Source organism: Herpailurus yagouaroundi, unplaced genomic scaffold (assembly GCF_014898765.1).
Source record: "Herpailurus yagouaroundi ecotype Mexico unplaced genomic scaffold, PumYag 195, whole genome shotgun sequence".
Classification (NCBI taxonomy): domain Eukaryota; kingdom Metazoa; phylum Chordata; class Mammalia; order Carnivora; family Felidae; genus Herpailurus; species Herpailurus yagouaroundi.
Window position 1 is genome coordinate 9367484 of NW_024412426.1, and position 25850 is coordinate 9393333.

Consider the following 25850-nt stretch of genomic DNA (forward strand, 5'->3'; position numbering starts at 1 on the left):
TTCATCAGTTGATGGACATTTAGGCTCTTTCCATAATTTGGCTGTTGTTGAAAGTGCTGCTATAAACACTGTGGTACATGTGCATATAAAATTTTAAATTTATCTTTAAGTAAATAGTAACCAATTTTTTCACCCTGTTTTTTACACACAGCTAAAGGCCCCACAGTCTGGGAGATGCCCTTTCCCATTCCATAGTTGGAGCAGAATCCAGGTTTACCATACCTTTCTCTTCACCAACGATGCTTTCTTGTTTTCCAGAAACTTGACAGAAGTCCTCCTAAATTCAAACCACTTGGAATTCTTCAAGGAGTTCCTCAAAGAACGGAAGGCTGATAGCCCCTTGAAATTCCTGATGGCCATACATAAGATCAGTATTGAGACAAATGAAAAAATTTACAAGTCTCTCTTTGAAAATATAATCAAGACTTTCTTCCATGGCAAAGTCCCTGCTGGTATGCATCATGTTCTCCTGATATTGTTTCCTTTTCCCTTTAGTATTTTAGGAGAAGAGTTTGACAGAAAACCTGTCTCATGTGGGTCCCCTGAAAGAGCAGAACAGAGCAGTGGCCACACGAGCAGTATTGAGATAAAGATTAAGAGGGACAGTAAAAACAGAGAGCAACAATAATAAAACTAAAGTATAATACTAGTATGGGAAGCCAAATGCAAGGCACTTGTACTTATATGTGAAATATATCCTTTCATTTAACTGTGTTCAACACTGAAAATAGGATCTTATTTAATCTCTATAAGGTAGGAATGAATAGATCCATTTTACTAATGAGGAATATGAAATTCAGAGAACTTGAATTCAAACTCAAGTCATCTGACCCTTAAATCAACTAGACATAAATTAAATACAAAAACAAGAGTTAGCTATTTGTAAAGTTGGAGCTCCCACGAACTATGGGTTGTAGAGAGAGTTGTACTGGGAAAGAGAAAACTGTCTCCCTGAAAATCTTTATTTCATTAATTTTGTTTTCTTGTCTATGGAGGGAGGGCAATCTGACCTATGTAAATTCATCTTGACCAGAAACAAAAGTTGCAAGTAAAGTATTGACCTATATAATTTTAGAGGAGAAAAAGAGAGGTGAGCATAATTCTGTCCTCAAAGTAAACAAATCTATAGCAAAGCAACGAAGATAAAGCCTTTTATTTTGGCACAAATGAACTGGTGTGTGTGTGTGTGTGTGTGTGTGTGTGTGTGTGTGTGTGTGTGTGTATTTGCTTGTGGCAATCTAGATCAGGTTATAAATTTTATGAAAGTAAAAAGAGAGGTACAACTGGCAAATCTTTACTTGTAAGAAATATTTATTTGTTCAGTCTCAGGAAGAAGACAAAGAGGAGTATGTAGATCTTGTCCTTGATAAGTTCTCAAGTCTTATTCATGAACAAAATAGTCTCTGAACACCTGGAGAATTATATTGCCCTCGTGATACTTATTTGTAATCTTGGATTCCTCATTTACCCCAGCAGTTTAACATTAATCCTTTACTGTTCTGCTCTCTTCCTAAACCAAAAACTTTAAACTAGCTGCAGAGATGAGTCCTTTAAATATTTCTTTGCCCTTAAGCGCTCATCTTAGAAACTTGAATGGAAGCAAACCAGGACTGTATTTTCTCTGCAACGCTCCTCTGAGATTTTCAAACAAATTGGAGTGAAGAGTTCAGAGTCTAACCAGATTGAGAATAAGGGACAGACTCTAAGATGAAAAACACACGAACTACCTCAGAAATGGTAGAAGAGAAGATGGGGACTTTTTCTCTCTTGCATTTTTTAGAAGTAATACTGCAGTGTGATGCCCCTATTATACAAGAAATCTCTCACATGCGTCATGTCAGCACAACTACATTATTAACGCTACAGGGATATGTCATGAAATCTCTAGAAGAAAAGTGGTGAGTATTGATCAGTGAATGCCATGGTTCTTTCTGGACCTGCACAGGGGCTTCTGAAAGCCATAGTACTCAAAGAGTCTCAAATTGCAGAAGTTCACTGCCAGGGCTTCCTTGCAAGAGAAAAGGCAAATTTATCTTGAATCCTCTACTTACTTACCTGCTATGCACATGCATTGTGCACACACGTCCAAACACACACACTTCAGTTCATTTACTTGAACAAAGAACAATACAGTATTGATTAGGAAGGATAGGCTGACATTAGCAAAGGATTGAAATTGGAAGAAGAATATTTGTAAATGTCTCACTATTCCCCAATTCCCATTTTCTCGACTTCCTCCAAAAGCTGAGATAGGTTTGACTTGACTGTTACCTTTTATGTACCAGGTGTTTGCCTTCTTTGATGTCCTTGGTCTCCTTTTGGCAGGTTTAAAGATTACCAAGAGCTGTTCCCACCTTACCCTCAGGAAGGGCAGCATATTGAAGTTCAAACTTCTAGGAAGCCCTCAAAGACAACAACTTACCTACAGGAATCTCAGGTCAGTGAGGAAGACAGTGAAGACAAGACACTGGGAACAAAAAAGCACTGCTTAGGCATTGTCAACCATGCAAAACAGTTTCATTGTTAGCTTATTTATTCACCAAAACAACTACTCTTTTGGATAGGTTTCTTAATTCACATTTACAAAGATGAATTCTGAGGCCCAGAGAAATTGTTACAGTGGGAATTTAAGAAAATCCCTGCCTTCACTCTCTGTGACCAAAACCAACTGAGTGATAGACATAAGGTTTAGATACATGGAGATCAAAATGTCAGTGTTTTTTTTTTTTAATTTTTAAAGTTTATTTATTTATTTTGAGAGAGAGAGAGAAAGAAGTAGAAGGAAGAGGAGGAGGAGGAGGAAGAGGCAGAGAGAAAGGGAAAGACTCCCAAGCAAGCTCCATGCTGGGGCTCAAACTCATGAACTGTGAGATGATCCGAGCAGAAACCAAGAGTCAGAGGCTTAACTGACTTGAGCCACCCAGGTGCCCCCAAAATGTCAGTGTTTTTACTGCTGAAAGCTGGTTTGAAGGACATGGATTGGCTGTGAAGCCAAATGGGTTTAATAATCCTCTGCACCCAAATTAAACTTAGTTACAAGTCCAATCACTGGCAAAATGGAGCAACTCAGGCCTGCATTTACTTGAGTGAACCCCTTATGAGTGACAAAGGGCAAGCCTAAACACAGGTATCCTGCAAACAAGAGACTCCCAGAGAGAGAATGCAGGAGGCTGACAGTAGAACATGTCCATTTTCTCCTTCCAAACCTATCAATTATTTAACCCATTCTTTCTCCATGGGAGGAGAGCAAAGGGAATTTTTTTCCAACTTACACAAAAGCACTTTAATTGACAGTATATAATTTTCCAAAATACAGTTTTGTAAGGAAATGGCAATAATACAGTTTTTACAAAGAAGTTTCTCAGTAAATCCCAGAGTACTTCAGACCTCCTCCACTAAGATGCATGCTCCCCAAGACAGGAATGTTATTCAGGAAAGTCTCTTCATATGATTTGAGAAAATATTTATGCTTCCTTTAAATAATCACTTGCTCAATGTGTTGTAGAGTTGATTAGTATCAGAAAAATTTGAGCCCAGCTCCATCTGACTCCAAAAATCATGCTAAGATTTCTGAAAATAATGCCTAAGCCCATTGATCCTATACTCCAGATATGAAAACTTCTGCTCCTTCCTTTCTCCTCTTTATTTTCTCCATGTATGAGTCAACTCCATGTCAGGATACCATGAATGATCATGTAGGACATTAAAAAGAGTATTGCACTCAGAACCAGGAGACTTCGTTTTAATTTCAGGTCTTACAGTTGCTCTTAGATAAGAAAAGATGAAAAGAAACCAACATGGATTTAGTGCCTATTTTGTGCCAAGCACTGCATTAGACTTTACATGTATAATCACTAACCCTCACCACAACCCTGAAGGCTGTTGTTTCTATTTTACACATGGAAACATTAAGACACAGATTGAATTGACCCAAATTACACAATTAGGAAGAAGCTAGACTCCAGATGGAAAATTTCTGATCCCAAATCCAGCCACTACATGGCTCTCTAAAGCCATGCTTACACTGAGGATTCCACTTTGTAGAATGAGACAACTGAACTAGTTGATCAATAAGATCATTTCTGACTCTAAATATCAATTCGTCAAGGGGCAAATGAATTACAGAATGGTCACTGGGTATTATGAAACAGATGAGGAATTTATAAAATGCATTTGTGTGTGTGTGTGTGTGTGTGTGTGTGTGTGTGTGTGTGGTGTGCGTGTAATTATATTTTTCTCTTTTTAATGATTAGAAATGTTTTTATTAATTTCCTTATTTCTTCAACACTTCAAATCTGCCCAAGCCATTATTCTCTTCTTGTGAGTTTAACTTCTCTCTGACCTCTGTTTTCTTCCTGTTCTTAGCTTTCACACTGTCTCTCCTAATCATGGTATCTTAAATCTTACCATTGAAAAATGGTGGTAGAAGGGGCATTGCCAATGGCCCCATGCTTAGGTAAAGCCAGAACCTTCTACCCACTATCCACTTAATTTAGGGAAGGCTAACAGTTCTCTGACTTGAGTTTCCTCATCCTAAAATTGGAGCTAAAGATGATTTCTTATAAAGGAGGTGTTGTGAGGATTAAATGTAATGAATGTCAAATTTCTGTCATAGTAAACTTTCAGTGAACAGAAGCTATATTGATGAATGTGGCATACCCCTCTCTCTTTTCCCAGAAGAGAGGCTGGCTGAAAATGATTAGCTTTATTAAGAGCTTTTGCAAGTACCGCAGATTTATGTCTGATCCCAGTAAACGCCACGAATTTGAAGAATATCTTCACCTGGAAGTACAAAATAGCAAGGAAAGTAAGTCACTTCTCTATTTACTGCCTTTCCTGTTGACATTCCAGACACAGGGGTTAGCCCAGATAAGAAACTGCAGGGCGGTTGCTGTGTGTCATACCTGTGTTAGTGTGGGGTATAGCAAGAACTCCAGGTCCTGGGTGCAAAGCCAAGCTCACCCCTGCTTAGAGAGGATGTGAGTCCAGTGGCTTCTGCTTACAGAGCCAGCAATGGTGGAGAATGACTAGTCTAAAGCATAGCAAGATCTTACATTTTATAAAACTGTCTGTAGTATAGATTTATTCAACTACTACATTTATTATTTCATTCATTCATTCATCACTTTTTGAGAATCTACTATGTAGCAGGAACTTTGCCAGGTGCTGGAGATACAGTAGGAAACATGCAGCATATGTCCTCATGGCATTTAAAGTCTTGAATGTAAGACAGAAAATAAGAGCCACAGATGTCGGAGCAAGATTTCCTGGGTTTGAATCTGCCATTTTCTAACTGAAGGACCTTGTGAAAGTGGTTTGTGCCTCTGTTTTTTTTTTCATCTGTAGAATGGTAATAATAATGGTGCTTTTCTCATAAGATTATTGTGGACATTAAGTGAGTTAATACATATAAAATATCTTTACCCATTGCTATAAAAGAGTTAACCAGTGTATTGCTATTATTATGTAGTGAGTGATCCCAAAGATAATTTCAAGGAGACCCTAGTTACGCAAAGGGTAGGATCAGGGAAGACTTCTCCTAGAAAATCACATAAATTTGTCTTCAGGAATGAGCAAGTTAGAGAGACAAAATAGGAGGGGAGAAATTTCTAGGTCTGCATAGGATCCTAAAATAAGAAAGAGGATGGCACATTGCAGGAACTGCAATCAGGCCAGATAGATGGGAGATTAATAAGATGCCAAAAGTGTCTGAGATAATATTGGAGGAACTAATGACAACTTTCATCTCTTTTGATGACTTGAGTTGTTCCAATTGTCACTATAACATATAATACTGCAAAACATACATACTTTGCAATTGTGTTATTTCTATGAAATAAACTCCTTAAAATGGGAGAAATGGGAAAATGGTTAAAAATAGTTAAATTTCAGTCCTTTAATAACATCACACTAAATAAATTCTCACCAACAGTATAAATGAGTGCCACATTGTCACTAACATGGGGTATTATGCATTTTTTAAAAAACTGCCAATCCAGTAAATGAAAAATAATGTGCCATTCTTATGTATATTTCTTTAGTAATTGAGCACTTTTATTTATTGGTCATTTGCATTCTTTTTTGAATTGTTTATGTCCTTTGTCTATTTTTCTATTGGAATTTTAAAATATTATTTTATTTTCTAATTTGCAAAAGTTTTTGTATGTATGTTTTCCGAACTGCTTCACATTTAGGATTTTAGAGTAGTTCCAGCTCTTTTGTTTCTTCTTTTAAATAAAATTAGTTCAAACCTGTATGCCCCAGAATGATAGGAAGTCCCATGTCACCCCCCCTTTAATTTCCCATATCCTTAGTATTGTATGAGAGAGCCCAAGAAGAGTGCTTCTGTAGCTCAGTGGGAGATCTACCGGCCAGTAGTCTCCTTCCTATCACTATCATTTAGCCTTTTCTGGGACTGTTATATCCTTCAATCAATGACCCATTTATCATTACAAAAAACACTTTCTTGGGAGAGAAGGGGCCAACATGGCAGAGAAGTAGGGGGATCAGAACTTCCCTAGTCTCTCAAACAAAGAAGTGTTGAAGCCAAAGGATTTTGAACCCCAGGAGCCCGGGAAGAAAGGAGACAGTTGTGCTTCCAGGGACCCACCGGGACAACCTGATGGGCCATAGGAGCATGATTGGAACTGGGAGAGATAAAAGGAATGGAGGGGAGGGATCCCCTCCTTCAGAGAGACAAAGGGAACAGAAAGAGAGGCTGGTGAAGCATAGGACTATATCTGGCCACAGAAAAACCTTGAACTAGGAGGAAGAAAGATCCAATTTCTAACTGTGGGGCTTTCTCCAGACTGGGACCGGCTGCCCAGATCACACACCTGGGCAGGAGGGGAGCCAGTCCATGGCTTGGTGGCTAGGTCAGGGGTGCAGTTCGCAGTAGGAGAAAGCAATTCCTTTCCTAGAGTGTTGTGGGACAGGACAACGCCTGCCTGTGCCTGCCAGCAGGGGGCCACATATCTGAGGGTGCAGAGCAGAGCTTCCCCAGTACCAGGACTCCGCACCTCCCCTGTACCAGGATGCACTGAGCGAGAATTTGAATCCCAGTCAAGCGCCAGGCATGGGAATCACAGGAGAGGACCCAAATAGGTAAGATCATGAATGAAAATGGAATTATTACAACCAATCCCTCAGAAACACTTATCAGAAGCAATTATTAGGGAATACTATGAAAAATTATATGCCAATAAACTGGACAACCTGGAAGAAATGGACATATTCCTAAACACCCACACACTACCAAAACTCAAACGGGGAGAAATAGAAAATTTGAACAGACCCATAACTAGCGAAGAAATTGAACCAGTTATCAAAAGTCTCCCAACAAATAAGAGTCCTGGATCAGATGGCTTCCCTGGGGAATTCTACCAGACATTTAAAGAAGAGTTAATATTTATCCTTCTCAAGCTGCTCCAAAAAATAGAAATGGAAGAAAAGTTCCGGAATCATTCTATGAAGCCAGTATTACTTTGATTCACAAACCAGACAGTGACCCCATAAAAAAGGAGAACTACAGGCCAATATCCCTGATGAACATAGATCCAAAATTCTCAACAAGATACTAGCAAATCAAATTCAACAATTACTCACCATGATCTAATAGGATTCATTCCTGGACTACAGGGCTGGTTCAATATTCGCAAATCAATCAATGTGATACATCACATTAATAAAAGAAAGGATAAGAACAACATGATCCTGTCAATAGATGCATAAAAAGCATTTGACAAAATACAGCATCCTTTCTTAATAAAAACCCTCAAGAAAGTCTGGATAGAAGGAACATACTTAAACATCATAAAAACCATATATGAAAAGCCCACAGCTAATATCATCCTCAATGGGGAAAAACTGAGAGCTTTCTCCCTGAGATCAGGAACATGACAGGGATGTCCACTCTCACCACTGTTGTTTAACATAGTGTTGGAAGTTCTAGCATCAGCAACCAACAACAAAATGAAATAAAGGGCATAAAAATTGGCAAAGAAGAAGTAAAACTTTCACTTTTCACAGATGACATGATACTGCATTTGGAAAACCCAAAAGACTGCACCAAAAGACTGCTAGAACTAATATATGAATTCAGCAAAGTCATACGGTACAAAATCAATCTACAGAAACTGGTTACATTTTTATAAACCAATAATGAAGCAACAGAAAGAGAAATAAAGAGACTTATTCCATTTACAATTGCACCAAGAAACATAAAATACCTAGGAATAATCCTAACCAAAGATGTAAAATATCTGTCAACTGAAAACTATAGAAAGCTTATGAAGGAAATTGAAGAAGACACAAAGAAATGGAAAAACATTCCATGCTCATGAACTGGAAGAATAAATATGATTAAAATGTCAATACTACCCAAAGGAATCTACACATTCAGTACAATCCTGATCAAAATTGCACTAGCTATCTTCTCAAAGCTAGAACAAACAATCCTAAAATTTGTATGGAACCACAAAAGATCCTGACTAGCCAAAGTAATACTGAATAAGAAAACCAAAGTGGGATGCATCATAGTCCCAGACTTTAGCCTCTACTACAAAGCTGTAATCATCAAGACAGTATGGTATTGGCACAAAGCAGACACGTAGACCAATGGAATAGAACGGATAACCCAGAAATGGATCCACAATGTATGGCCAACTAATCTTTGACAAAGCAGGAAAGAATATCCAATGGAAAAAAGACAGTCTCTTTAGCAAATGGTGCTGGGAGAACTGGACAGCAACATGCAGAAGAATGAAACTAGACCACTTTCTTACACCATACACAAAAGTAAACTCAAAATGGATAAAGGACCTGAATGTGAGACAGGAAACCATCAAAACCCTAGAGGAGAAAGCAGGCAACAATCTCTTGGACCTCAGCTGCAGCAATTTCTTACTTGAAACATCTCCAAAGGCAAGGGAATTAAAAGCAAAAATGAACTACTTGGACCTAATCAAGATAAAAAGCTTCTTCACTACAAAGAAAACAATGAACAAAATTAAAAGGCAACCAACAGAATGGGCAAAGATATGTGCAAATGACATATCAGATAAAGGGCTAGTATCCAAAATTTATAAATAACTTATCAAACTCAACACATGAAAAATAAATGATCCAGTGAAGAAACGGGCAGAAGACATGAATAGACACTTTTCCAAAGAAGACATCCAGATGGCCAACAGATACATGAAATGATGCTCAACGTCACTCATCATCAGGGAAATACAAATCAAAGCCACACTGAAATACCATCTCACACTGGTCAGAGTGGCTAAAGCAAACAAATCAGGAAACTGTAGATCCTAGCGAGGATGTGGAGAAATGGGAACGCTCTTGCACTGTTGGTGGGAATGCAAATTGGTGCAGCCACTCTGGAAAACAGTGTGGAGGTTCCTCAAAAAATTAAAAATAGAACCACCCTTTGACTCAGCAATAGCACTGCTAGGAATTTACTCAAGGAATACAGGATTACTGATGCATAGGGGCACATATACCCCAATATTTAATAGCAGCTCTTTCAATAATAGCCAAATTATGAAAAGAGCCTAAGTGTCCATCAATTGATGAATGGATAAAGAAGATGTGGCTTATATATAAAATGGAATACTACTTAGAAATGAGAAAGAATGAAATCCTTCCATTTGCAGCAATGTGGATGGAACTGGTGAAATCAGTCAATCAGAGAAAGATATATGTTTTCACTCATATATGAATCTGGAGAAACTTAACAGAAGTCCATGAGGGAAGGGAAGGGGGAAAAAGTTACAAACAGAGAGGGAGGGAGGCAAACCATAAGAGACTCTTAAATACAGAGAACAAACTGAGAGTTGATGGGGGGTGGAGGAGAAGGGAAAGTGGGTGATGGGCATTGAGGAGGGCACTTGTTGGAATGAGCACTGGGTGCTCATTTGACAATAAGTTATATTTTTAAAAAACCCTTTCTTTACCCTTGGTAATACTCTTCTCCGAAATCTACTTTGATATTAAAATAGGCACTCCAGCTTTCTTTTTATTAGTGTTTGCAATATTGTATTTTCCCATTGTTTTATTTATAACCTAGTTATTCCCTACATTTAAAGTGCTCTTCTAGGGGGCCTGGGGGGCTCAGTTGGCTAAACATCCAACTTTGGCTCAGGTCACGATCTCACGGCTCATGAGTTCAAACCCGGCATCTGGCTCTGTGCTGGTAGTGTGGAGCCTGGAGCCCACTTCGAGTTCTGTATCTCCCTCTCTCTGCCCCTCCCCTTCTCTGTCTCTCTCTGTTTCTCTCTCTCTCAAAAATAAATAAACATCAAAAACATTAAAAAAATAAATTGCTCTTCTGGTAGCCAGTATAGAGTTGGGTCTTGCTTTGAAAAAAAATTATCCAACATGACAATCTTAATCCAATTGAAAGTCAACTGTCAAATATTCAGGGCACTTTGTGAGCCATAAATAGCTTGAAATCAACTATGATAGAAGTATTTATTATAGAAATCAGCAAATGTTACAAATCAGATCTCCCCTTCCCTACCAGAGTTGGTTTATAAGTATATCACTGCTCCCAGATTTCTTGAGTGAATTTAGCACCCTCTCTTCCTAAAATCTCTGACCATCACACCAACTTTCCTGTTCTGACTTTTTTCCCCCTTCAAACAAAACTCTAAGAGATACAGATTGTAAGATAGGAAGGAGTAGCTTTTTGTTTTAGTTGGTACTATAACCCTAGGACCTAGCACAGTGTCTGGAACATAATAGGTGTTAGCTATTTATTGAATGTTGTAGTACCCTCCCATCTTATATGTAACACTGCTCCAAAAGGAATCCCACTTATGCCATAGGAAGCACCACACCCACATGAATGATTTTTGAACAGATATCCACAATATTGGATTTTACAGGAAAAATAGTAAATCCTAGAGCTGGATTAGACAATTTTCTTAACCCCAGCCAGTCAATTAACTAGGGTCTACATGCCAAATACAGCCCCAAATCCCTATGAATGGACTTCTTTAGCTATATCCTAGTCAAGAAACTTTCTAAAATAAGTCTTTTTTTTTTTTTTGAGACACAATCCAAACCTTCTAGAATCTTCTATGTTTATCTTTACTCATTCCTGTCTGTTTTCTACTCTGGTGCCCTTATCTCTGTTTGTTTAATAAATTTCTTTACTCTTGATGTTTGGCTTTTTTGTTGTGCTGCTTCCCCAGTTTACTTCTAAATTACTTCCCGGATAAACCTTGAATAAGCATCATCAGAATCACAGACTCCATTTTGAAGGTCACATCTGTATATTCACTTTCTGCAGAAATGTTAGGGATTAGCATAACTAAAGTGCAATCATATTTCTACAAAACAAGCACCAGGAAAACACAGTTGTTTTGTGCTTTCAGTACACAGTGATTTGTGCGTGTGTGTGTGTGCGCGTGTGTGTGTGTGTGTGTGTGTGTGTGTATGTTGTCATGCCATCTGAGCGGATGGCTTTTTCAGCAGTACTTCAAGTCAAAGTAAAAAGTTGAGCCCAAGGGTAGGTAGGAAATCACTCTTTCAATAGGCTCAAAGATGGGTCCGGTTTCCTTTCTTCATTTTAGTTATGTCCAAGTTGGAGGCTTCAAGTTTATGAGTGACTTGATCAAATTAGATTTTAATTCTTTCCTCCTTCTCTCTCAGATTTCTCCACATCACCAAATGTATCAGGACGACCAACTGCAAATGTCGCAAACGTCCGGAGTACAGACCTTGAGAATGAAGATATAATCCTTATGAAGCGTCGTATATTTGGCCACAAGATTATTGTTGTCAACTTTGCGATCAATGATTTATATTTTTTTTCTGAAATGGAGAAGTAAGTTTCCCATCTCTCCCTGTCATGGCTTTCCAAACTTAGTACCATCCAGCAAAGACTGGAGTGGTCTATAAATGGTACCGTGATTTCAAACCTGCCAAGCAGGAATCTCCAACTGAAAATGTCACTGAATTCAGTCACTGTGTCAATTTCTGACATTCTTCCCTTTGGGTACTAGAAGCCCCTCAGTATTGAAAGAGTACTTACTTATACCAAGGAAGTGAAGCACTTTTTTTCTATTATTTGTTAATATGATAGAAGTTCTCTTACGTAGCACCACAGGGCCAATAGTTCTTTAGTTAGAGCAAAGAATTATAATAAAACTTGTGTGTGTCTGTATGTGTGTGCATGAAATTAATATATGTATAATATATTAATTATATATAATATATATTAAATATATATATTATTCCTTGCTTTATTCATCCATCTTATGAAAAAAGCAAGTAGTAGGAACAAACTGGAGGTCATTCCATTACATCTTTTGGTGAGTTATGTAAATCAAAACATCTTTCTACTCTAGGTCAGATTATTCTTACCTGTTGTTCAGTGCCATTTCTACTTAGAAATATTCTTTTTTTAATTTATTTTTTAAAATTTACACCCAGTTAGTTAACATATAGTGCAACAATGATTTCAGGAGTAGGTTCCTTAGTGCCCCTTATCCATTTAGCCTATCTTCCCTCCCACAACCCCTCCAGCAAACCTCTGTTTATTCTTCATATTTAAAAGACCCTTGTGTTTTTGTCCTCCTCCTTGTTTTTATATTATTTTTGCTTCTCTTTCCTTATGTTCATCTGTTTTGTATCTTAAAGCCATCATATGAGTGAAGTCATATGATATTTGTCTTTCTCTGACTAATTTCACTTAGCATAATACCCTCTAGTTCCATCCATATAGTTGCAAATGGCAAGATTTCATTCTTTTTGATTGCTGAGTCATACTCCATTGTATACAAATACCACATCTCCTTTATCCATTCATACATCAATGGGCATTTGGGCTCTTTCCATACTTTGGCTATTGTGGCCAGTGCTGCTATAAACATTGGTGTGCATGTGTCCCTTCAAAACAGCACACCTGTATCCCTTGGATAAATACCTAGTGGTGCAATTGCTGGGTCGTAGGGTAGTTCTATTTTTAATTTTTTGAGGAACCTCCATACTGTTTTCCAGAGTGGCTCCACCAGCTTGCATTCCAACCAACAATGCAAAAGAGATCCTATTTCTCCACATTCTCAACAACATCTGTTGTTGCCTCAGTTGTTAATGTCAGCCATTCTGACAGGTGTGAGGTGGTATCTCATTGGGGTTTTGATTTGTATTTCCTTGATGATGAGTGATGTTGAGCATGTTTTCATGTGTCGGTTGGCCATCTGGATGTCTTCTTTGGAGAAGTGTCTATTCATGTCTTTTGCCCATTTCTTCACTGGATTTTTGCTTTTTGGATGTTGAGAAGTCTGAGAAGTTTGAGAAGTTCTTTATAGATTTTGGATACTAGTCCTTTATCTGATGTTGTTTGCACATATCTTCTCCCATTCTGTCAGTTGCCTTTTAGTTTTGCTGATTGATTCCTTCACTGTACAGAAGCTTTTTATTTTGATGAGGTCCCAATAGTTCATTTTTGCTTTTGTTTCCCCTGCCTCTGGAGACGTGTTGAGTAAGAAGTTGTTGTAGCCAAGGTCAAATAGGTTTTTGCCTGCTTTCTCCTTGAGGATTTTGATAGCTTACTGTATTACTTTTAGGTCTTTCATCTATTTTGAGTTTATTTTTGTGTCTGGTGTAAGAAAGTGGTCCAGGTTCATTCTTCTGCATGTCGCGTTCCAATATTCCCAGCACCACTTGCTGAACAGACTGTCTTTATTCCATTGAATATTCTTTCCTGCTTTGTCAAAGAATAGTTGGCCATATATTTGTGGGTCCATTTCTGGGCTCTCTATTCTGTTCCATTGATCTGAGTGTCTGTTTTTGTTCCAGTATCATACTGTCTTCATGATTACAGCTTTGTAACACAGCTTGAAGTCTGGGATTGTAATGCCTCCACCTTTGGTTTTCTTTTTCAGGATTGCTGTGGTTATTCAGGATTTTTTCTGGCTCATTACAAATTTTAGGACTGTTCTAGGTTCTGTGAAGAATGCTGCTGTTATTTTGATAGGGATTGCATTGACTATGTAGATTGCTTTGGGTAGTATTGACATTTTAACAATATTTGTTCTTCCAATCCAGGAGCATGGAATAGTTTTCCATTTTTTGTGTGTCTTCTTCAATTTCTTTCATAAGCTTTCTATAGTTTTCAGTGTATATATTTTTCACTTATTTATTCCTAGATATTTTATGGCTTTTGGTGTAATTGTAAATGGGATCCATTCCTTGATTTCTCTTTCTGTTGCTTCCTTATTAGTGTATCGGAATGCAACCGATATCTGTGCGTTGATTTTATATCCTGAAACTTTGCTGAATTCATGGATCAGTTCTAGCAGTTTTTTGGTGGAATCTTTTGGATCTTCCATATAGAGTACCATGTCATCTGTGAAGAGTGAAACGTTGGCCTCCTTCTGGCCAATTTGGATGCCTTTTATTTCTTTGTGTTGTCTGATTGCTGAGGCTAAGACTTCCAATAGTATGTTGAATAACAGTGGCGAGATCGGACATCCCCATCTTGTTCCTGACCTTGGGGGGAAAGCTCTCATTTTTTCCCCATTGAGGATGATATTAGTGTTGGGTCTTTCATACATGGCTTTTATGATCTTGAGGTATGATTCTTCTAGCCCTACTTTCTTAAGGTTTTTTATCAAGAAAGGATGCTGTCTTTTGTCAAATGCTTTCTCTATATCTATTGAGAGGATCATGTGGTTTTTGTCCTTTCTTTTATTAATGTGATGTATCTTATTGATTGTTTTGCAAATATTGAACCAGCCCTGCACCCCAGGTATAAATCCCACTTGGTCGTGGTGAATAATTTTTTTAAGGAATTGTTGGATCTGGTTGGCTAATATCTTGTTGATGATTTTTGCATCCATGTTCATCGGGGAAATTGGTCTATAGTTCTCCTTTTTAGTGGGGTCTTTGCCTGATTTTGGAATCAAGGCAATGCTGGCTTCATAGAAAGAGTTTGGAAGTTTTCTTTCCATTTGTATTTTTTGGAACAGCTTCAAGAGAATAGGTGTTAACTCTTTTTTAAATGTTGGTAGAAATCCCCCGGAAAGCGGTCTGGCCCTGGACTCTTGCTTTTTGGGAAATGTTTGGTTACTAATTTGATTTCTTTACTGGTTATGGGTCCATTCATATTTTCTATTTCTTCCTGTTTCAGTTTTGGTAGTTTATACGTTTCTAGGAATTTGTCCATTTTTTCTAGACTGCCCATTTTATTGGCATATAATTGCTCATAATATTCTCTTATTGTTTTTATTTCTGCTGTGTTGGTTGTGATCTCTCCTTTTTCATTCTTGATTTTACTTATTTGGGTCCTTTCCTTTTTCTTTTTGTCTAGGGGTTTACCAATGTTGTTAATTCTTTCAAAGAACCAGCTTCTGTTTCATTGATCTGTTCTATTGTTTTTTTGTTTGTTTTGTTGTTTGGTTGTTTTGTTGGTTTTTTTGGGGAGGGGTTCGATAGCATTGGTTTCTGCTCTAATCTTTATTATTTCCTGTATTCTTCCGGTTTGGGGTTTTATTTGCTGTTCTTTTTCCAGCTCTTTAAGGTGTAAGGTTAGATTGTGTATGAGACATTTCTTCCTTCTTTAGGAAAGCCTGGATTGCTGTATACTTCCATCTTATGACCACCTTTGCTGCATCCCAGAGTCTTTGGGCTGTGGTGTTATCATTTTCATTGGCTTCCATGTACTTTTTAATTTCCTCTAATTTCTCGGTTAGCCCATTCATTCTTTTGTAGGATGGTCTTTACTCCCCAAGTATTTGTTACATTTACAATTTTTTTTCTTGTGGTTGATTTTGAGTTTCATAGCATTGTGGTCTGAAAATATGCATGGTATGATCTCAATCTTTTTGTACTTGTTGAGGGCTGATTTGTGTCCCAGTATGTGATCTATTCTGGAGAACATTCCATGTGCACTGGAGAAGAATGTGTATTCCACTGCTTTAGGATGAAATGTTCTTAATATATCTGTTAGGTCCATAGGGTCCAGTGTGTCATTCAAAGCCGTTGTTTCCTTATTGATACTTTGTTTAGGTGATCTGCCCATTGTTGTAAGTGGGGTGTTGAAGTCCCCTAGTATTATGGTATTATTATCAATGAGTTTCTTTATGTTTGTGATTAATTGATTTATATATTTGAGTGCTCTCACATTTGACCACAAATGTTTACAATTGTTGGGTCTTCTTGGTGGATAGACCCCTTAATTATGATATAATGTCCTTCTTCATCTCTTGTTACAGTCTTTATTTTAAGGTCTAGATTGTATAAGTATGGATACTCTGGCTTTCTTTTGTTGACCATTAGCACGATAGATGGTTCTCCATGCCCTTACTTTCAATCTGAAGGTGTCTTTAGTTCTAAAGTGGGTCTCTTGTAAACAGCATATAGATGGATCTTGTTTTCTTATCCATTCTGTTACCCTATGTCTTTTGATTGGAGCACTTAGTCCACTGACGTTTAGAGTTTTTGCCATATGTTGCCTGTAGAGTTGGAGTTTCTGGTGGTGTTCTCTGGTCCTTTCTAGTCTTTGTTGCTTTTGTTTTGTTTTGCTTTGTTTTATTTTTTCATCTTTTCTCCCTTCAGAGAGTCCCCCTTAAAGTTTCTTGCAGGGCTGGTTTAATGGTCACAAACTCCTTTAGTTTTTGTTTGGGAAAATTTTAATCTCTCCTATTTTGAATGACAGCCTTGATGGATAAAGAATTCTTGGTTACATATTTTGCATATTCAAAATTGAATATATCCTGCCACTCCTTTCTGACCTGCCGGGTTTCTGTGGATAGGTCTGCTTCAAACCTGATCTGTCTTTCCTTGTAGGTTAAGGACTTTTTTCCCCTTGCTGCTATATGATTCTCTCCTTGCCTGAATATTTTGTGAATTTGACTATGATATGCCTTGTTGATGGTCGTTTTTTGTTGAATCTTTTTTTTTTTATTTTTTTTTCAACGTTTATTTATTTTTGGGACAGAAAGAGACAGAGCATGAACGGGGGAGGGGCAGAGAGAGAGGGAGACACAGAATCGGAAACAGGCTCCAGGCTCTGAGCCATCAGCCCAGAGCCTGACGCGGGGCTCGAACTCACGGACCGCGAGATCGTGACCTGGCTGAAGCCGGACGCTTAACCGACTGAGCCACCCAGGCGCCCCAGTTTTTGTTGAATCTTATGGGAATCCTTCGTGCTTATTGGATTTTGATGTCTGTGTCTGTTCCCAGTTAGGAAAGTTTTCCACTATGATTTGCTCACATAACACTTCTACCCCTTTTTTTCTCTTTTCATCTTCTGGACCCCTATGATTCTGATGTTGTTCCTTTTTAATGAGTCACTGATCTCTCTAAATCTTAAATTGTGCTCTTTTGCCTGAGTCTCCCTTTTTTTCTGCTTCATTATTCTCCATAAGTTTGTCCTCCATATCACTGATTTGCTGCTCTGCCTCATCATTCTTGCTGCCATGGCAGCCATTCAAGATTGCAGCTCAGTTATATCATTTTTTATTTCATCCTGACTAGCTTTTATTTCTTTTATCTCCGCAGAGAGGAATTCTAATCTATTTTAGACCCCAGGTAGTATTCTTTTTATTGTGATTCTAAATCCTGGTTCAGACATATTATTTGTATCTGTATTGACTAAGTCCCTAGCTGTTGTTTCTTCCTACTCTTTCTTTTGGGGTGAATTCCTTTGTTTCATCATTTGAAGGAAGAAAAGGAATTAATAAGGTAAAAAAAATTAAAATTAAAAAATTAAAAACAACACACACACACACAAATCAACTAAATGATGCTAGACTCTAGGTGTGTTTTGGTCTGTTTATTGAAAGGAGCTTGATAGATTAGAGAAAATGGCAGTAAAGGGGGAAAAAAACAAGAAAAAAAGGAAAACATTTGAAAATTTGAGAAAATGAATACAATGAAATAGAATAAAATGAAATGATGGAACTAAAATAATTTGAAAAATTTACAAAAAAGTAATAAATATAGGAGAAAAATAAAAATAAAATTTTAATAAAAATTGAAAATAAAAGCATTTTTTCTCTTTCTGTATTCAAGAAAAAAAAGAAACAAATAAAAAAAGAAAATTCAATAGATGGACCAGTTAACAGGCTGAAATACAATGAAATATGTTTTTCCCTAGAATTCAAACTATGAAACATTTTATAGTCCACAAACTAAGCAGGTGGAGAGATTTGTGGTGTGCCTGAAGAGCGAGGTTGGCCCTGTTGGGTGGGGCTTAGTGTAATGGCTCCATTCTCCACTAGATGGCACAGCTTAGCTTAGTGGGTGGATTGTTGTGGTGCTTGTAGGTGTGACTGCGCATGTGAAGGAGGGGGTGTCACCCAGCTACCCAGTCTCTAGTATCAGCACTCTGTGCTCCCCCTGCCAGCAATCGCACACCAGTCCTTTGTCTCTGGCTTCCATCCACTCTGCACTTTTACACTGTCTGTGACCAAGCTGTTAGGTTGCCAGGTGGCACCTCCCTCATGAGTTTTATCTCAGATGCAGCTGTTTCCCAACCCCTCACTTCTGAGGCACTTCAACTTTGATCCGCTCAGATCCTCTGGGGGAGGGTCTCACCAAGCAATGGCCAGGTGCCAGCGATACCCAGGAACATTCGTGGGACTGTGCTGCTGCCAATGTCCAGAGACTGTGCCTGGGTGCCAGCCTGCCCCAGGAAAAGTTCACATGATCGTGTAGCAGCAGTTTTTCAGGGATTATGGAAAACCACAATACACATCTGGCACCAGGCTTCACCAGTAACAACCTTGTTCTCTGGGGTCTGCTGGGACTGGGTGACTGCACAGCCATTACCAAATGTTTTTCCAGCAGTGGAGCCACTTCTCCTATGTGGCCTGAGGACCTCCCAGACTCTACTCTGCTCCCGGGGATTCACCCTTCCCACCAGAGCACCATCAGGTATTGAGCTGCAGAGTTTCAGACTCTGTGCTCCCCCTGTTTACAGAGTCTTGATGAAATTTAAATCCTTTCCTTTCTCCTTTTTTAGTTCAGTCCCCATGGCTGTTTCCACTTTTCCACTTTCCCTCCAGCTGCTTTTTGGGGGGGCATGTTTTTCCCATACTCTCCCCCCATCTCCATCCTGTCTCCACAAGCAAAAACAGCTCCCTGCCCTCTGTGGCTCCTCTCTCCCCCAGTTCACCTCTCTGCACCAAGTACCTGCTGAGCTCTGTGGTTCAGGTTGTGCATATTTTTGTGTTAATCCTCAAATCAGTTTTCTAGGTATACAGGAAGGTTTAGTGTTGATCTGGCTCTATTTAATGGACATGAGACACACAAAAAAAACTTCCATGCTTTTCCACCATCTTCGTTCCTCCCCCTCTACTTAGAAATATTCTTAACCAAGTGTGTTTTCATGTGTACAGCTGCCCAATTTGTGAGCCCAGAGCCTGAACTGGCAAAAAAGGCATACTGGAGTAGAGAAGTTAGTCAGTGGTTATCAACCCTGGTGCACATCAGGATTGCTTGAAGCTTATGATTACTGCCAATGCCAAGGTCCCTGAGATTTGGATTTTACTGGTCCAGTGTGGATCTTGGGAACTTGTATTTTCACAAGCTACTCATGTGATTCTGATGTGCAGCATAGTTTAGAACATGGGTCTAGTATCTCCAAAAGACAGTTGAGTTAAAATTTCTCTTGAACATTTGCAGAGACAAGCAAGTGACTGTAAGAGGAATAAGAGCCTCTACTTTATTCCTTGTCCTCAAGGGTGGGGACATCTTTGTTACTCAGAAAAAGCATGTTGTTGGAATACTGATTTAAAATTTAGAGCACATTTTCCCCATAGAAATGACGTACTACATACATGGTGATTAGATACCTTATGTACTAAAGTAGAATGGCTTGATTGTCTTACAAGTCTATATTTTAGATGTGGTGTGCTTTTTTTTTTTGAGAACTGTGTTATAAGTTCTAAACTAATTTAAAAATAAAGACAGAGATGCATAAGTGGTATTTAAGTTGACATAAGTTGGAAGTCCCCTGTACATACATACAGATCACTTAGTCTTCTATATTACTTCACTCATTGTGTATCATCATTATTGTTTTTGCTTGCCTCTGGTTGATTAGCTTTTTAAAAATGTTTAATTCCAGTATAGTTAACATACAGTATTATATTAGTTTCAGGTGTAGAATATATTTATTAAACAATTCTATACATTATTCAGTGTTCATCATGAGAAGTATACTCTTAATCTCCATCACCTATTTCACCCATCTGCCCACCAGCCTCTCCTCTGGTGACCATCAGTTTATTCTCTATAGTTAAGAGTGCATTTCTTGTTTTTTCCTTTTTTTAATTTGTTTATTTTGTTTCTTAAATTCCACATATGAGTGAAATCATATTGTATTTGTCTTTCTCTGACCAATTTATTTCACTTAGCATTATACCCTCTAGCTCCATCCATGTTGTTGCAAATGGCAAAATTTCATTCCTTTTTATGGTTGACTAATATCCCATTGTGTATATATAGCATAACTTCTTTATCCATTCAGTGGACACATGGGCTGCTTCCATAATCTGGCTACTATAAATAATGCTGCAGTAAACATAGGGGTGCATACATCTCTGTGAATTAGTGTTTTCATATTCTTTGGGTAATACCCAGTAGTGGGATTACTGGATCATATGGCAATTCTATTTTTAATTTTGTGAAGAAGCTCCATACTTAAACAGTTATTATTATGTCGAATCATACTAATGTACTTTCACTTACCTGTCAAACTTTTGATGTAAAGCCAAAGCCATTCCTCTAATTGGAGATCCACATATTTCTCTTGCACAAACTATATCCAAAATGCTATCTGATAATTCTGATTTTTCTTTCTTTCTTTTTTTAAAGTTTAATTTACTTATTTTGAGAGAGAGAGAAGCGAGCAGGAGAGGGGCGGGGAGAGGGGAAGAGAGAAAGAATCCCAAGCAGGCTCTGCACTGAGGGCACAGAGCCCAACGTGGGGCTTGAACCAATGAACCATGAGATCATAACCTGAGCTGAAATCAAGAGTCAGTCACTTAATAGACTGAGCCACCCAGGCAGCCCAAATTTTTCTCTCCTTAAAGTGGAGTGAGAATTTAAAGGTTACTGCAAGGCAATTAATCATTCTGGATTTTTATACTTGTTTTTTCAATGTTTTAAATTGCTTTGTCACACCCAGCTCAATAGCAACTTTTTGAAAAGCAGCTTGTCTTTACTGGAATGTTCCAAGGCATTGAAATTTGTTTTCACAGAAACAGCAAACACCTTTTCTTTTTATGTTCATATTTTATCAATTTTTATAAATTACAAATTATAGTAACAAATACAATAGGCAAAAATATTTGAGAAGAAACATGGATAATTCTCAGTATATACCTGCCTCAACTCAATGGAAAAATGTGAGAGTGTATTACAAAATGTACAACCAGTGTATACAGTGAGCACGTTACAGGTATCAGTGTGTTTTCAGAATTTCAGAGCACCTGGTAACTTAGCACATTAGTTAGAGGAATTGGGTTAAGAGATCTTCCACTGCACCCCAGTGAGGCATTTGGCTCAGTTCCACGAGTGCTTACTGATTGCTTACTCATTCTTGTGCACGGGATTTGACATAGGAGATACAAAAGAATTAAGACATGCTCTCTATTCTCTAAGATCCCACAAGCTGATTTGGATGGCAGACAAAACACAAATAAGAGTTAAGAAGTAGGATGATAGGTGCAGGAAGTGCATTTGGACAACTAAAAAGAAAAGCAGAACTTTGTTTTCCATGTTTACTGCTGAATCCCTGCTCTTGGAACTGCACCTGGCAAAGAGTAAACCCTTAATAAATGTCTGCTGATTGGATAAATAAACGGATTTGCAAAGTAAGCTTATAAAGGGAAAACATTGGTAGTCTACTCTTAGGAAAATTTTAAATGGTTAAGATTTAAAGTGGCCTGAGAGAGGGGCACCTGTGTGGATTAGTCAGTTAAATGTCCAACTCTTGTTGATTTCAGCTCAGGTCATGATCTCACAGTTTGTGAGTTCGAGACCCACATGGGGTTCTGCACAGATACTGCAGAGCCTACTTGGATTCTCTCTCTCCCTCTCTCTCTGCCCCTCCCCTGCTTTCACTGTCTACCAAAATAAATAAACATTATATATATATTTAAAATATAAAATATAAAGTTGCCTGAGGCCTGAGAGAAATAAACTGTGTACTTAAATCAAGACAAAGTATAACTGACAGATATTTGATGGTTAGTAAAAGAATATGTAACTAGGAGACAGTAGAAAGTAGTTGCCAGGGGTTATGGGAAGGGAGGAATGGATAGTTTTTATTTAATGGGCATAGAGTTTCAGTTGGGGAAGATGAAAAAAGTTCTGGAGATGGTGTTGATGGTTGAACAAGGTAAATGTATTTAATGCCACTGAACTGTACATTTAAAAACGGTTAAACTGGTAAATTTTATGTTAAGTATATTTTACTATAATTTAGAAAAATAAGAAAATTTTTTAAAAAGGCAAGAGAAAAGCACTATCTTGCCTCGGAGAGTGGTGGTAATTGTGAAAGTGTCAGCAGAGAAGGGAAAACAAAGAAAAAGATAGCCCTTAGTTCCTGAAGTTGTCAGAGGCAAAACTCGTACAGAGACAAGGGTGGAGGGAGGATGGGATAAAGGGCGTTTGCAGTAAAGAAATACACTTGAAGAAGCACTTAGCACATTACCTGACCTGTGGTAGGTGCTCAGTATCTGCCAATGGATGCATTATGATTAAATGAATAAAGTTTCAACCTGGCCAAGGATTGGCCCTGTCTTTCTTAGGTCAGAAATGGGTCTGGGCTGGCTGCCCTATTTAGTTGCTGCTTTGATCTTCTCCTAGCTGATTTCCTGCTTACTGCTTCTTTTTAGATTTAATAATTTGGTGAGTTCAGCTCACATGCTGCAAGTCAACCGGGCATACAACGAGAATGACGTGATGCTAATGAGGTCCAAACTTAATATCATCCTAAAGCTCTACCTGAATTCTGAAATTCCTCCAAGGCTGAGGGTAAAGGGAACTCTCACTTCTTTCTGGGCTTTTGCCAAGAAGCATTTCTTCCACAAGAAATGATAGCTAATAGGCACTTCCTAAGTCCTGTGTCAACCAGATGTCCTTTACTAGAAGTTGCATGACAACATGCCGCTTTCTGGGGAGAGGATGGTCTTATAGGTACTGAGGGTACCTATAGGTACTAGGGGTCACAAGAGGTTTTCTGCCTTCCCTGGAATTATGTCAGTGACAGGCTCCCATTCTATGGGTAGGTGAACATCTCTGAATCCCAGAAGGATGCTATCCTTGCTTCCATTGCAGAGGGCCACCTAGATCGGAGCATCTTCCATGGGACTATCATGTCTCTCTTTCCCATCATTATGTACTTCTGGAAAAGGTAAGTATTTCCCCTTGCCCAAAGATTATAAGGGCAGGAAAACACATTTGACTTCCTAAAGAGTTTTCTGTCTTCCTCTAACTCTCTACTTCATGGTTTCCATTTTCATGGGAACTACAATGGTGTATCCTTATCCTACTTGCTACACTTGGTCTCTCATACTCCCACACTGAAACTAAATCAGAAGATGGAAGGTCAAGTAAGACTGGGGATCAGAGTGCCTGGGTCCCACATCCCCTGGCTCCCACATGCTTGGGAAAGGATGTTAATTTTATTAGGCATAGGTTCCTCACCTAAGCATGAGTATGGAACATGGCTATCTGGGGAGAAATTCTGTCAAGACTCACACAACTGCACTTGTGCTTAAGGAGCCCCATTGAGGCAGTAAGACAGCAGAGTTTTACTCTGTTAGGTCCAAATACCATAATATTTCAATTTTCAAGAGGAGCTTAGACATTTAGACTTTTATCTCTGGAAGTTAAAGTGGCAAATGTGGCAACTAACTCAAAACTAAACCATAGTAAGGAAACTCTGAAGGCCAAAAAACAAAAATGAAACAAACAAAATATTTGCAGGACATATGCAACCTGTGGCCCACTGGTTTCTAACCTATCCTGTCAAGGTTTGGACTGAGACACTGGCTCAGGTTCTCCCAGGTGGTTATTTACTCTTGTGGTACACTGTGGCTCCAGCCTGTATCTTCCACATAATGAATGGCAGTGCCCTGGGTGACAGTGACCAGAGGACAACTGGCTGAAATGTTCCAAGACAAGGCTAATTGAGATGTTTATATTATTATGTGATTCCAAGTCTTAAGGGTTCCCCCCTCCTCTCTCTCTCTCTCTTTCTCTCTCTCTCTCTCTCTCTCTCTCTCTCTCTCTCACACACACACACACACATACACACACACACACATTACCTTATTATAAAATAAGTGTAAAGTTTGCATACTAATCTCTAACCTTTATTTTAAAATCCCTATGATAATAAATTATTTAATACAGGATTGAAAGAAATTAAAAAGCAAAGTTCAACAAGGTTAGCCTTTTGAACACCAATTGTTACCTAGCACTAAGACTAGATTTGACTTAGTTCTGCTGAGCAGGATTAAATAGAAATTTTTCCTGATTCTGGAGAATGAGAAACCCCTGGGAAATGCATGCTGCTCCTGGCTTGAGTCAGTGCTCTGCAGTCTCTTATACTTATTTAGGAAATATAGGGGTGCTTTAGGGAGGCTTTGAATCCCTAATCCTTATGTAGTTGATTCTTTCCTTGCTTTACTGTATACTCCTATATAAAGAGTTTTATATTGCATAAACTGTATTCACATATCTTATCCCAGATGAACCTCTTAATAACCCTATGAGGTGGGTGGAACAAAGTGTTGTTATCCCCGTTTTATAGATGAGTAAACCAAGGCTCAAAGGAATTAAGAGACACATAGGATCACTTGGAATTAGGTAAACCAGGATTAGAAACCAGGTCTCTCTGTCTCTTAAGTACCACAAAGAATGCATCATGTCACACTGGGAGCTGCATAATGGGAGGGAGACCCATTTCAGCAAATGGAATGGCAGAAACCAACTGTGATCAAATAGAGTGTCCTTTAAGGAAAGGAAGGAGGGCAGCAGTCAAGACCATCAGAGCCAAGTCGGGATAGAAAATAAATCCAGTCTTAGCCGAGACTGGACCTTAAGGGGGCCAATGCAAGGGTAGGCTGAAGGACAGCAAGGGGTTCAGGGCCAGGGAGAAAGAGATGAAGAATATTGTGAGGGATTCCAGGGAGCAGTAGTTCTCAGGTTCCAGTGAGTATATGAGTCCAAGTTCATGTGAAGAGCAGAGGTCTGTCTACTCTGGGGAAAGGGCTGCTGGGAATACGATGACAGGGTCATGACCTTCAGCAAGGGACAGGATGAAACCAGGGATTGGGACCTGAGAGGAAGTCAGTCAGACACTCTGGCTGTACCAGGTGGGGTTAAGTAGGGAGTTCATACTCTGATGCTCAAGCAAGCATCCCAGGGATTGACCCCCACCTCAGACCTATGTACAGTAGGTTCTTTAAAGACTCCATTCACTGGTTCCAGAAGGGAATTCCAACATACTATGCATGGCAGGTCCTCACTGGAGCCAGGCCTGGACACAGAGGAGGCCGCAGAAGAAGGGCCTCTGACAGGCAGCACTCCAAGGCCAAGTCTTTTCTCTTCTCTATTACACACTCCATTCTCTGTAAGGACTGTCCCTGTTCTGGTTCCCTTGTGCTCCATGCTCCAGCCTCCTTAGCTGATAGCTTTCTCCCTGTGACCAGAAGCCATTCTTTTCACAGGTTTTCTTCCTGGAAGGCAGCCCACTCTTACTTCCAGTACAGGGGGAAGATATTTAAGGATAAAAAAACTTCTCAAAAGCCCGTGCACAAGTATCCTCCTTTGAGTGGAGGTAAGTTCTATACCTATGTTCATGACCTACAGCCCCA

At 38.8% G+C, this 25850-nt stretch overlaps 1 protein-coding gene across 3 annotated transcripts in view; it reads left to right on the plus strand.

The window, feature by feature from the left end:
* Nucleotides 1-25850, plus strand: part of RGSL1 (regulator of G protein signaling like 1) — a 108789-nt gene that overhangs the window by 76977 nt on the left and 5962 nt on the right. For all 3 annotated transcript variants that reach the window (XM_040446525.1, XM_040446523.1, XM_040446524.1), the window contains 8 exons: nucleotides 259-452; nucleotides 1781-1898; nucleotides 2326-2437; nucleotides 4678-4807; nucleotides 11659-11833; nucleotides 22863-23001; nucleotides 23256-23380; nucleotides 25704-25813. In XM_040446525.1, coding sequence (XP_040302459.1) covers nucleotides 259-452; nucleotides 1781-1898; nucleotides 2326-2437; nucleotides 4678-4807; nucleotides 11659-11833; nucleotides 22863-23001; nucleotides 23256-23380; nucleotides 25704-25813 — 1103 coding nt within the window. The remainder of the gene's footprint in view (nucleotides 1-258; nucleotides 453-1780; nucleotides 1899-2325; nucleotides 2438-4677; nucleotides 4808-11658; nucleotides 11834-22862; nucleotides 23002-23255; nucleotides 23381-25703; nucleotides 25814-25850) is intronic.